General features: G+C 38.3%; 1 protein-coding gene across 2 annotated transcripts in view; it reads left to right on the top strand.

The window, feature by feature from the left end:
- The window catches only part of CLIC4 (chloride intracellular channel 4), a 33,161-nt gene extending 21,223 nt beyond the window's left edge, over positions 1 to 11,938 (top strand). For both annotated transcript variants that reach the window (XM_055705092.1, XM_027813383.2), the window contains exons 3-6: positions 3,488 to 3,613; positions 4,962 to 5,068; positions 6,687 to 6,868; positions 7,696 to 11,938. In XM_055705092.1, coding sequence (XP_055561067.1) covers positions 3,488 to 3,613; positions 4,962 to 5,068; positions 6,687 to 6,868; positions 7,696 to 7,860 — 580 coding nt within the window. In that variant the 3' untranslated portion in view covers positions 7,861 to 11,938. The remainder of the gene's footprint in view (positions 1 to 3,487; positions 3,614 to 4,961; positions 5,069 to 6,686; positions 6,869 to 7,695) is intronic.
- The last annotated feature ends 665 nt before the right edge of the window (positions 11,939 to 12,603 follow it).

Raw genomic sequence — 12,603 nt, 5'->3', positions numbered from 1 at the left:
GCTTAAGGTCATGGTTGGGTACAAAAGTTCGCAAGCAAGTAACTTGGGCACAGGAAAAACTGAGTCTGGTTTGACTGATTCTGTGGCGTGTATTTTCCCCATCTATAATTGCATTGGACATCATACTGTGCTAACAAAAGAACATTTTGCAGTTCTCAGTTCTACTGTTAAGACACAAAAATATGCACATAGGCAAACGAAGTGGGATGTACCACCCTTTCAAAGAAATCAGGCATTTCTTGCTTCTGTTTAGTCAGACAGAAGCTTTATTCTTTCCCTGTTCAGAAGGAGCATTTCAGTGCTCAGAGATTTGACTTGTTCTGGTGACTAGAACAGAGTTGCAGTACATAAATCATTTGTTGGGCTTGTTACAATATTCAAGGCCAGGCTTGCATTCAGTTAAGTTTTGAAATCCCATTTTAAACATATTGATTGTGTGGTTTCACAATTATGTTGACAGCCAAAGATTAAACAAAGAGATTAGTAAATACCAAAGACTGTCCAGAGGTGAATACAACTTGAGCAGTATAAAATACTGCTTAGGAACTGGCAACGGTTGTTTTTTATTGCTGGCATTTCACACACACACCCACACACACCATGTTATTCTTCAGACACTCATTGGAGTACTTGTGTAATTTATAAATCACTCTAGAGCATGTTACGTTTGGGAGCTGGCTTTTATCTGATCTTCAAGATAGGATTTGAATGCTAGTTGCTCTTCTGGTTTGTGGTAAAGCCATGAAATATTTATACCTTAACTCTGGTGTTAAAGAGCCTGCCCACTTAATTAATGGTAGTCAGATATTTAAGTATGTGGCCCTACCTTCAAATACTCCAGTAAACTTTGGGGCAGGTACTAGTTATGGAATTGTTTTGAGTGGTTAGGGAATATTCTTTTTTTAAACAAAGCTGTCCAGCTTTATCTCTGAAGTAAACTTCACCATAAAATTTTTAATTGCCTTCCTGTTTGACTGTTAAGGGAAGCTGTACTCTTAGCCTTTTAAGGCTATTCCTGTGTACTCCTGGTACTCCAAAGACTGTGGCTTGTTATGTGGTAAACCAGGGTTTGTTTATGATCTACTGGCAGCAGCAGCAAACTGGAAGTCAAACGCTGTATTATGTTTGGGCTTTGGCTGTGGGCTGTTAATCTCTGCTTTCTTTTTCTTGAAAGACACAGGTGGTCTAAGTGGAGTGGCAAGAGGGGTTAATAAAATGCTCTGGGATCCTTGAGATGAACTCTGATTCTTTGGGAAACTTTTGGTTAGTTCATTAGTCTGTTTCTGAAATAAAATCTTTTCTTTGATAGTATTAGTGCAAATCTGGTAGTCTTGCCTGTGTTTGTTTTTAAAATAACATTCCTTTTGAGGAATTTTATCTAGCCAACATGCGAAATTGGAAGTGAGCCACGATGACTTCCTGTAATTGTTGTGCGTTACAACACTGTATTTAAATGAAGAGTTTAAATTACTTAAAGCATTAACCGATGGCAGACTTGAAATCCTAAAAGTAAGAGGTTGATGGCAAGTATTAGTGAGAAATAACTTCTTAGAAGCTTATTGAAAATGATAAAATTCTTGTATTAATAATAAACACCTGCTTTTGGCCAGGCAACGGAATTAACACTGTTACATACGAGATTCAGTTTAACATATGCTGCCAAGTGCTCCTATCTGTTGTTGGTACACTTTGGCACTATAGGCTGTTGCTGTTTTTCCTGCCAGTGGGCAGGACATGAAATTCTGTCAGGGGTTTCTTAATTTTGTAAGAAATGGAGCATTTCTACAAGATCAACTTGTAAACTGTGCTTAGTTTATGGAGCCTATGAGTGCTATCCCTGGAAAGACTGCTTTCTCATGCTACCCCAACTGACCATGTTTGTGCTTATTACTCATCTAGTTTCCCTGTCCGGTACAGTCAGGAGGTTTTCTTGAACTGTAGTTCCAGTGTCCAGTAAATCCAGTTTCTGGATGCCTGATGCTGGCTGACAAATGTGGCCACATTGTACAACGCACAAACCCAGCTCAAAGGTTACGGTCTGGTTTGGATTTGTTCAAACAGTAACAGAGGGGCAACTTCCACCCTGGCAAACTTTCTGCAGCTGATATCTTTTGTTGTTCCTCACCCAGTGTAATGTTAGCAAAAGGTGGCGGTCATCCTGTAGTGTGTGCTCTGGTCAGCTTGACAGAAATGTAATTGTACAGTCGTGCCTCACCTGGATCGTGTGTACTGTCGGATGTTAGGACACAGGGGTGGCTGGGGGAACTAGGAATTGCAGACTGTCCTCTAAAACGTGGAGAAGTTCTTGGAGAAGTCAGACAGGCTGTGTCCTTCTGAGTAGTCATCCTGGACTGCAGTTAATAGCTTCGTCAGAGGGAGATTTTAAGTGCTGCTACTGAAGAAGTGCCGAGCAGTACTGTAATTTTATTTCTGCTTGCACTGAGGCAGTTGCACTAGCATGGGACTAATACCATGATGATGTACTGGGGAGAAATTGGCTGCAGCTTTTTTAGATGGTGCTTTAGATTTTGTAGCTTGTAATAGATCCTCATCTCATTATTGACTTCAGCTTTGCATCTGAATCTGCTGAGGCAGCAGATGTGAGAGCTTTACATTAAAGAGTAAGTTAGGCATTTTGGGGTGAAGGAGTAGGTAGGTGTATACGCGCAGCTAACACGTAGGCTCCTAGATAAATGCCTGCAGTGTTGTTCCTTGTCACTTCAGCATCAAGGCACAACTAGAGAAGAGAAGCCAATTGCTTATAAAATAGACTGGCTTAGCTTGCTAAGTATGAGAGAGGAACTGGAGTGAACAACGGGAGGTACTGCCAAAACTGACTTAAGATTCAGAAACGTATGAGTATTTTAGCTTGATTCTGTTTCTCTTGCATCTAGTCATAGTAACGTTGAGGATTCTCCTCCCTTTGCCCAAGTGTGCTGCTCTTATTTGTCAATAGCTTTTTTCACTGGAGGAAGCTTTAAGCATCATTTTTAAATGCTTAATTTTAAGCATCTTGTCACCTTGTCTAGAACCAGATTCTGTGTGCACATAATAAATGGCTTATACATAGTGCTCTATATCAGACTTGCTTATTTCCAGAGAAGCTCTGTGTAAAGGGGGAGGATTATCACTGAGTGTAGATTATGCTATATATAAACTGTACTACAGATCTTGGGAGTGTGTTTGTGTGGTATGTATATCCTCCCCCCCCCCCCCCCAGTCAACAGTAAATTGACTTGAGAAAACATATAGCCCGAGATAAGAGGAAGCAGTTGTTTTTAAGTGTTTGAAATTAATTGTTATCAAGTACATATTGAAAATGCTAATTAAGCTGTAAAGTCGCTTTTTAAATAGAAAACTGGTGATATCTTTTTTAAAACTGCAAGTATGTGAAAACCTCAGGCAGTGCTTTTGTGATGGTAGCAATGAAAGCTAGGGTCGTGGAAGTCCCATGCTTACTTTTGCATTGGTTTGTATTTCACCCTAGAAAACCAGCAGACCTTCAAAATTTGGCTCCAGGCACTCATCCGCCCTTCATAACTTACAATGGTGAAGTGAAAACAGATGTGAATAAGATTGAAGAGTTCCTGGAAGATGTTTTGGCTCCACCCAAGTAAGTGTTAAAATGATGATTTGTCACCTTAGATTTAAACAGAGTGTTCTCTCAGGGGTTTTCTGCACTAATTAAGATGTTCTTCAGCATCAATAAACTGAAGATAAGACATTGAAAATAGCTTGGAGTCCTTGCTTGTCATACCCTTTCTCCCTCTAGCTCCCTCATCTTTATGTTAAAAATTTTCTTGTAAAGATTATTGTAAAATTGGCCTTTGTAGAGTTCTGTCATTCTTCCTGCGGTTTTCAGACTAAATGACTTTTCCTTTTGATGACTGGGGCAGGCTATTCTGATGCTGTGTCTACATAATATAAATCAAGGTGAGCGTGCTAGGCGAAACTTAGGCCTAACTCCGTAATAAACTGTTGTGGGAATCTGTTTTAAGGAGATATGTGGTGTCCTTTTGGAGACTTGTATTTGCGGTCATTCTCCTAGAAGTAAGGAGTTACTTAAGTCTTCAAGAATTTGGCGTGTTCTCACCAGGAATATCAGTGAACTTTGTATTTAATGTTACATTATTTTTTTAACTCCTTCCAGCTTTCTATAAGCAGAGGGGCAGTTGATGATTGTACAGAACCAGTGATTACTAAATGCAACTTGGAAATAATTTTTTTAAAATTAATTCCTTCATACTAGGAATAGTGATGAGTCCTGGAGATTGATTATGTAGTTTTTGGAAATTATGGTAGAATACTGAATACTTTTTAAAATAATTAGATTACACAGCACAAGCGTGAGAAATGTGTTCAAGCTTTCTCTAAACTGTTGGCTTTCTTCTTCAGCTGGCAAGCAGTTGCAAAATGTGGACACTGCCTTTAGCAGACTGAACTGTTTTGTCTTTTTAGTGTGGCAAGACTCCAGGTTTTTTTCTTAAAAGATTTGGAGCCTGTGATATTCTGGGAGAGCTGATATTAATTTAAATGAAAAAAAAAATCTCCAGTGAACAGAGGATGGACAAGAGTATTTAATTTGTTACGTGTTTGGTCCCTAACTATATTTTTGTTTACAGAACTGTGATGAGTCCCCTTGGCAGCACTGCTGTGCTAAAGGGAGCTTGCTCCTGTGACCCTGGGCTGTTTCAGACCCTCTGTGCTTGAAACAAATGCCTGATTCAGAAAGCAGAAACATGCTTTGGTATTCCTCTGAAAAGTGATTGAAAAGTGCTGGGCTTAAAAAAATCTTAAATAGAAGTCTATGATACTACACTTAAAAACTGAGTCTGAAATGGATAAATTGGTAAATACGTAATGTAGAATATTTTTAAAAAGGGCCTTTTTGTGCTAGTTAATATATTGATGAACATCATTCTGCTAAATGTGCTGTAGATCTATTCCTTTCTACTTTTTAGGTACCTAAAACTTTCACCAAAGCATCCAGAGTCAAACACTGCTGGAATGGATATATTTGCCAAATTTTCTGCATTTATCAAAAATTCTAGACCAGAAGCTAATGAAGGTGAGTTGCTTGGGGGCTGATAGCTGTGCACACGTTGTTTCGTTATTTTGTGTTTTTCAGAGCAGCTTTACCATGAAGTGTCTCCCTGGCAAATTTTGCTGCCTGTTGATGGACACTTGAGGAAGTGTCATGAATTAGACCTGTGGTTTAAAGTTAGTGGTCAGAGACAAAGATTTCAACGCTTCCCAAGAGAACTTCAGTTAGCGTTCAGTTTCTGATACGGGAGATAGCCAGCATAACAAACATGCAGGCTAATATTGTGTCATAGTTCTGTTTCCACATCTTTTCATACCCCTTTCTCAGCTCTTGTCTCAGATAATTTTGGGACAGGGTCTGTATTTTCTGTGCTTGTTAGAAGAGCACTGGCCATTGCAGAGTTCCAACTAGTGTATCTGTGCTTTATTTAGCGTATGTCCCATGTTTCACACTCAAGTCTCAGTCCTTTGATCTTCCTAGCTACATACATGTTATTTATCACCTGAGATCCCACTCTGGGGTTGTGTTGGAAGGGTAGGAGCCTAAATGGTTCTCTTGTGAAAAAAAAAATGCTAAATTTACTAAAATCCTTTTTAGTAGGATATGCATGGTTTGTAAATATTCCTGGCATTGAAACTTATGCAACAGCCACTCAAAACTCTTGAACTAAGTAGAAATTATTTTAATGTCCAGAGCCAAATCCCACGCAGAATTTGTGTCATGCCCCAGCAGTTGAGTTTCCATGCATTTGCTGTGAGGCCTTTCTGCACACTTGATTATTTGACCTTTCTAGGACTGAGGGCTCCCATTCAGAACCCTGACATAAGCTTAGTTCATGTCACTTTCTTCAAAGGATTAAGACCTTTCTGTGTGGAGACCACATAGTAGATGGATGTTGGGACATCAAGGAGAGAGAAAGGATGCACAATTAGACTTTGAAATAGTTGAGTACAAACCTTTTGTCCTCAGTGTACTTGCAGAGCAAACTTAAGTCAGGGAATCGAATGCCTTTCTGCTGTATTTCAAATGGGGAGGTGCAAAATACTTGCAAAAATTCGAGAAATGCTTTTGCCATTTTGTGGGGTGTGCTGCCCTCTGCCGCTGTATTCCATAAACCTCCTTGGTAGTCTGCCTGTTTAGTTGTGGCTGTTAGCTGAGCATGTGACATTAAACAGATTATGTTTAAATTAATATAAACCCTAGCATAGCTTAATTCTAATTAGTTTAAGCCAGTTAGGAATAGTCTTAAGAAACTGACATAAGCCACTTTTAAAACCAAAAATAAACACTTGTGGACAGTCTTAGAGTATATTAAATTAGTGCAAACTCATGTATAAACCAGATTTTAAATGACTTGCATCTGTGTGATACTTAAAGGGATTCTAGTTCCGTTTCAGTGTTACTAGTGTCCATGAAGGCAGCTCCAGCAGTAGTGTTGCCACAAAAATTATATGAGGGTTAAAAATCCTTCAGTATGTGGTCTGTTCTGGGCCGTACAGTGATGCGGATTTTTTAATATTTTTTTCCAGATCTGTTACTAATATCTAATTGTAATTGTACACTAATATGTAATTGGCTCTGAAAGTTGTGTGCTGTGGTTTGGCTTTCTTTTTGGTTCTTAAAAGTGTTCCTTTCTCTGTAGCCTTAGAACGTGGCCTCTTGAAAACCCTCCAGAAACTGGACGAGTATCTGAACTCTCCTCTTCCCGATGAGATAGATGAAAATAGCATGGAGGATATTACAGTTTCTACCCGCAAGTTTCTGGATGGCAATGAGATGACATTAGCAGACTGCAACCTGCTACCCAAACTGCACATTGTCAAGGTAAATGCCTAGTATATCGCATAACATGTGATGATGAAGGACAAAATGCTTATGGTTTATGACATTCTGGAGTCCAGCTAATTTCAGCTGTTTGTAAGCTCCCATGTAAATTTAACAACAGTATTAACAGTCCATGAAATGACAGAAGATTTGGGTAGTTCACAAGGGCTTTAGTTTGGGGATAGAGCAGCTGAGTTCAGTGAAGGTGTGAACCAGTGGACAAGTTGGGCAGCAGATGATAAAACGGCACAAGCCAAAACCCATTTTATTGCACTGACGAATGTGGTCACAGGAAGTTGCAAAGCTTAAAAGAATGAGGGCGAAGAAGGAAAGTGAAAATCGTGTGACCAGGAAATGTTTGAAGCAGATGTCTTCTCACATCTGTCTGTTAATGACAAAGTAAATGACACAACGTGAAATACAGAGATTGCATTATTTTTATTTTTTTTTAAAAAAAAAGTAGTCTGAAGTCTAGAAAGAGGTAGCCACCTAGAATAGCTACAGGAGTGATGTGCCTATATAATCGTGGTTTGATTTCTTTTCACTGTCTCCGATGATCTTTGTCAGTTTTGTACTGCAGATGGAGCCACAGATTAAGTTTCTGCCTGGGTGCAGAAGTAATTAGTTTGGTGAGGACAGTAATACAAATGAAGCAAGGCAGTGTGCTGCCAGGTCCGGGATATCCCAGAGGGGCAGGTAACTGCTGACTTTAGAAGTGACTCTTGAGTGTACGTGTTGGAAGGATAACTTAGCGGGAGCGTGACAAGGACTGCAAAAGTGGTTTAAGCTGATTAATGTAAATTCATAATCTATTTCTTTTTTTCTAGGTGGTGGCCAAAAAGTACCGCAACTTTGAGATTCCCAAGGAAATGACAGGGATTTGGAGATACCTGACAAATGCTTATAGCAGGGATGAATTCACCAATACCTGTCCTGGAGACAAAGAAATTGAAATTGCTTACAGCGATGTAGCCAAGAGACTCACCAAGTAAACACCTGCAAAAGAGATGACTTCTTGCATATTCCATAACAATGCTTCTAACAGACTGCTCTTTTCATATAAGATAGCAATTTTTTTTGCATGAACTTGCAGTTATTCAAAGTTATGGTGGATAGACCAGGTACAGTAATTACCTAAAGTTTTCAGACTTAATTATAGGCTTGTTTTTCCTTACCTCCTTTCACAGCAAGTTTGAATATCATTAATGCAGTTATGTTAATATTGCACTGGGGTAACCCTTCAGTATGAAGGGTTATCTTGCCCCTACTGCTTTCCTTTGCAAACATTTGGTCCCTGTCTATGAATTGGTTTAGGATGCTGTCTTGCTATATGGTACAAGGAATATTTATGTATTTTGGAATTTATTGCTTTTCCAGAAGATCTGTAGACAATTGTCATATCCATGACACGTTGAACTGTACCTGCTTGTCTATCCTATTTACATATAGAAGGGAACTTATTATCCAAAAGAGCCATTTGCAGAATATTTGGCAATGTTTTTTTTAAAAAATACTCTCTTGGATTTGAAATCACAGTAGTGGTTGAGAATGGACTCAAATGTAAAGCTTGGATTTGAATGACCTCAGACATCAGAAAGTTTGAATCTAGGCTTTAGTACTATAGCAGGCAGCTTGCAGTTCAGAGTTAGTGTTTAGTTGTGTCTTCAAGAGCTTGATGAGATTAAGAAAAACAACAAATTTTTAAAAAAATTGGCAATCTATGTTTGTCCCCAGTTCTGAGTTGCAGCAAATGAATAATTGTCAGGATGCCCTTTACCATCATGAAATCAGAAGAACTGGATGCTTGCCATCTGTTCACCTTAAAAATTGCAAGTGGCTTCCTTTTTGGTAGTTAAGAGCCTTTATTTTGTATAGGTCTTTCCGGTGATACTTACTTACAGAATCCGTGCTGTCATAAAGTACATGTAAACATTAGTGTCCTAGTTGATAAATAGCTACTGTATATGGTGAATAGCAGTGCAATGATTAGTGATGCAAGACTGAATGCTGATAGCAATTAAAGTGGGAGTCTTTCTGGGAACTTTTTTAAGCTGTTTCTTTCCTGAAGAAAGCTAAAGTGACCTTCAAAGATAACATTTGCCTTAAATTATAGTATGCATTTTTTCCTGAAAGGAAATCTATTAATTACTGTTGTAAAGAAATGGTGTGTGAAATCCAGTCTTTTATGTTGAATTTTTCCTAATTGCTTGTCTGTGCACCTGGAATTTTGCATAATCGTAATCATTGCACTACTATCGTCTTTTTACAGCAACACTGAGGAATAGCACTACAATCTTTTTAAAAGCAATTTTCAAATATTTCTAAACCAGGGAATAGTTTTCTTGTTTAAAATCATTGATTTTGATGCATGAAATAAACTACTAGGTTATTTTTAAAAGACCATCATAAACAACTCCAAAGAATGCTAGACCTTATATGCCTATTTTTTTGTAAAGATACTTTTATATTTAACTGATTTTAGAAGCTGGAAAGTGCTATTCCTGGTAGGTTGTTCTTGGAATATTTAACATTCTGCAATAACATGGAAATGCTCACGTAAACACTTTTATACACTAATTATTTTTTTTTTGTAAGCACTGGCTTTATGAAAACCAGCCTGACTTTTCTAAGCATCCTGCTTTTGCTACTTTATATACCCGTGAAGTTAGTTTGACATAGAAGAGGTACAGTACAAGATCCATATTTGTATAACATGGCTTGTGGTGCCTTGTCTTGCCTTTCTAGAGCTAGAATTCCAATATAAAGGCAGTTAGCAATCCTGTTACGTGTCTTTTGAAGACAACCATAGATACACTTAGACCCTATTATGATTTATTACAGGGGTGGTAGGGCACAGAAAGAAAATTCTGCAGAGCGACCTGGTTAGGAAAAACTTAACTGTAGCCTTTTAATAATTACTGTATTCTAATGTCACGTTCTCATCCTGAATAAAGTTTCTCAGCCATAATAATCCTCTGTAGGGGTTCAGTCTTTGCTGCAACGTGACATCTAGGAGGAGGAACAATTTCAGCTTTTTTTGTTAGATAACAGCATTTTTAATGACACAGAGTGAAAAACTCCAGCCCTCATTGCTTTGGTGCTCTTTGCCATTGTATAGTTAGCCTTTTTTTTTTCCTTAAAAAAAAAAAGGAAGCAATGTGATTGTGGGCATATCTTTAAGTTTTTAATTCTACTTTAAAACCTAGATCAGGATGGCCCTTGGAAGTTGTCTGAGGTTGTGATAATTGCGCCTCATTCCTTTTAAAAGCAAATTAGCCATTGCGTGCACACTTTAGTACACCAGGTGATTATGTGCATGTGAGCATGAAAACACTTTCATGCAATTTTCTAGTGTGTGCGCTGCCTGCATATCAATGCACACAAAACTTAACTTGTTAAAATACCAGGCTTGTTGTCTTTTATAGATAATATATTCTCTCTACTTTTTAGGCAATCTTCAAACAATTGTAATACATTATATTCAGCATTAAGTATTTTAATGATTGTGTCTGAAAGCTTGTAAACAAAGTTAAAGCTCTCGCTGGAACTAATGTATTTCTTATCTCAGTACAATGGAGTATTGAATGTCGGAGGCTTTCCCTTATGGGTGTAATTCAAATGAGGACCAGGTTAGCAATTTCTGAGGCGGTTACCATATGATAGCTGTTAACTGTCCTGTGTGAAAGGAGTTGGTATCGTTTAGGCTTCCTATAGCACAGTTCTGTTGTGTTGTGGCAGAAGCTGGCCAGCCTCTTGCTGGCTTCAGCAGGGGCCAGGAATCTAATGGAGAACGAGCGGCTTTCACCTCTGTAGGTGATCCCTTCAGAGCAGCAGAGTCGAGCTAGGGTGGTGTGTAAAAGGCTTAGCGTCTGGTGTGGGTAGAGCACTTTCATCTGGCCCCAATCACCAGCGTTACGTTAATTAAAAAAGCCCTTTCATAACTATGTAAATTTTTGACTTCTGTCAACTTGTTTACAATCTGATCTTTAAATGCATTTTTAATTTCATCAAACAGCAATTAATCTACCCCCTGTTTAAATTTAAAATGATGCTTCTAGCCCCTTCTACAATTTAAAAACAGCAGTTACCCTTTCAAGTAGGCATTCCAGTTTGCAAGTTGGTTGCATGTATTAGCATGCTGAATAACTTACTTTATTCTCAAGCTGAAATATGCTTAAATTCCCATTAAAACAGGTGACTTGTGTATTTCCTGAACATAAAGGGAAAACCCATCATCTTCACCCAGTTTTTGTGTGGGAGAAGAGATTATAGTATATGCATGATTATTTTTTTTTTCCCTCCGTAACAAAGCTTTCCTTCTTGATGAGATTCCTTACACATAAGAGCTGTCTGTTGAACAAGAGGCATGTGAACTCCTGAAACAATTTCATGCACTCCAGAGCTTTCCCGTCCGTCTACTGTTCACTGCTGGTCTTCTGTGTAAATATCCCACACGGACAGTCACAGCCGTGTAGCTTGTACGTTTGCATTTTCCCATAAAATTGGTGTTTTTTCCGCAATGGGCATGTCTAAACTGATTGAGAGTTGCATGCAGTTCCATGATAAGAAGAGAGATGTAATCAAGTTTTTATGCTAAAATAGCAAATTAGCATTTCGTATCAAAGGAACACAGACATGAATAAATTGAAGATGCTTGAGCCAAACCCACTGATGCCTATCTCAATGTAGAACAAAAAGTGGTGAAGTACAGTCAACTATTTTTTTACTCTTTGCCACTCAGAGTACTATCTGAATACATCCAATTAATATTTTCAGAAGAAGGCTTTATCCCAAGTGAAAAATATTTAATCTGCCTCAGAACCTGTGCCACCAACATTTTGTTTCTGGAGGGGGTGGGGGGGGATGGGAGAATAGTGGAGCAGAACAGGATATCGAAACTCCCATGACAGGACATCAAGAATTGGAGCGTTGTTTGCAGAAATACTTGAAGAGTTCATACAATTTATTGTAGTTTGCTTATGTCTTTCACTCTCTGGAACATCTTTTACAGATATACCAGTATACTGCTGGCAGCTATTGTTAAAAATAAAATTATATTTTCACTACCAAGCAGATCTTTCTCTTATTTCTGAAGACTACAGTTCTCTCATGTGTAAGTTACAACTCGAATGTGGTGTGCTAAACTACAGAACAAAACTTCTTAGTAGTAATTATATTTTCAATTTTTGGCCTTTGTTTTTTTCAGTGGTGTCATGATTTGAGGCAAATACATGTTGTTTCTAGTAATACAGCAAACTGTTGTGCCCCTGAAAGTTAAGAACGAGTTGAGAAATAATGACTTCTCCTACAGAAATTATGAAAAGTGGGGGTTTTCAGATTTTAAGTGGAAACTCTTAAGAACATTAATTTTGGTAGCTGTTTTTTCTGTGGAATACTAGGTTTTCGGAGTTTAACTGTGAAAATTGATTAAAAAGACATCAGAAAAATTCTCATGTTTGGTTCAACTTGTTTCCACCCAGGTAATCCACTCAATTGCCATTTCAAGAGTCAAGACTGAATTGGTCCCATCTCCAGGTTTTAGGGATTTCAGACTCGGCACCTTTATTCTGAGTTTCAGCCACGTTTCCCTACTGTCTTTTGCTTTCAAATATGTCTCAACTAGCCATGGTAAACACCATACACCCTTGCTTTTAATATGAGTATGTTAACTAGGTACTAGGTCTTCAGAGCAAAGACCACCAGCCACTAGTGGAAGTTTTCTTTAAAACTTCCTA

This window comes from Falco cherrug, chromosome 3 (assembly GCF_023634085.1).
Source record: "Falco cherrug isolate bFalChe1 chromosome 3, bFalChe1.pri, whole genome shotgun sequence".
NCBI classification, from domain to species: Eukaryota; Metazoa; Chordata; class Aves; order Falconiformes; family Falconidae; genus Falco; species Falco cherrug.
Note: the sequence above shows the minus strand (reverse complement) of the source record. Positions and strands in the feature narration are given on the sequence as shown.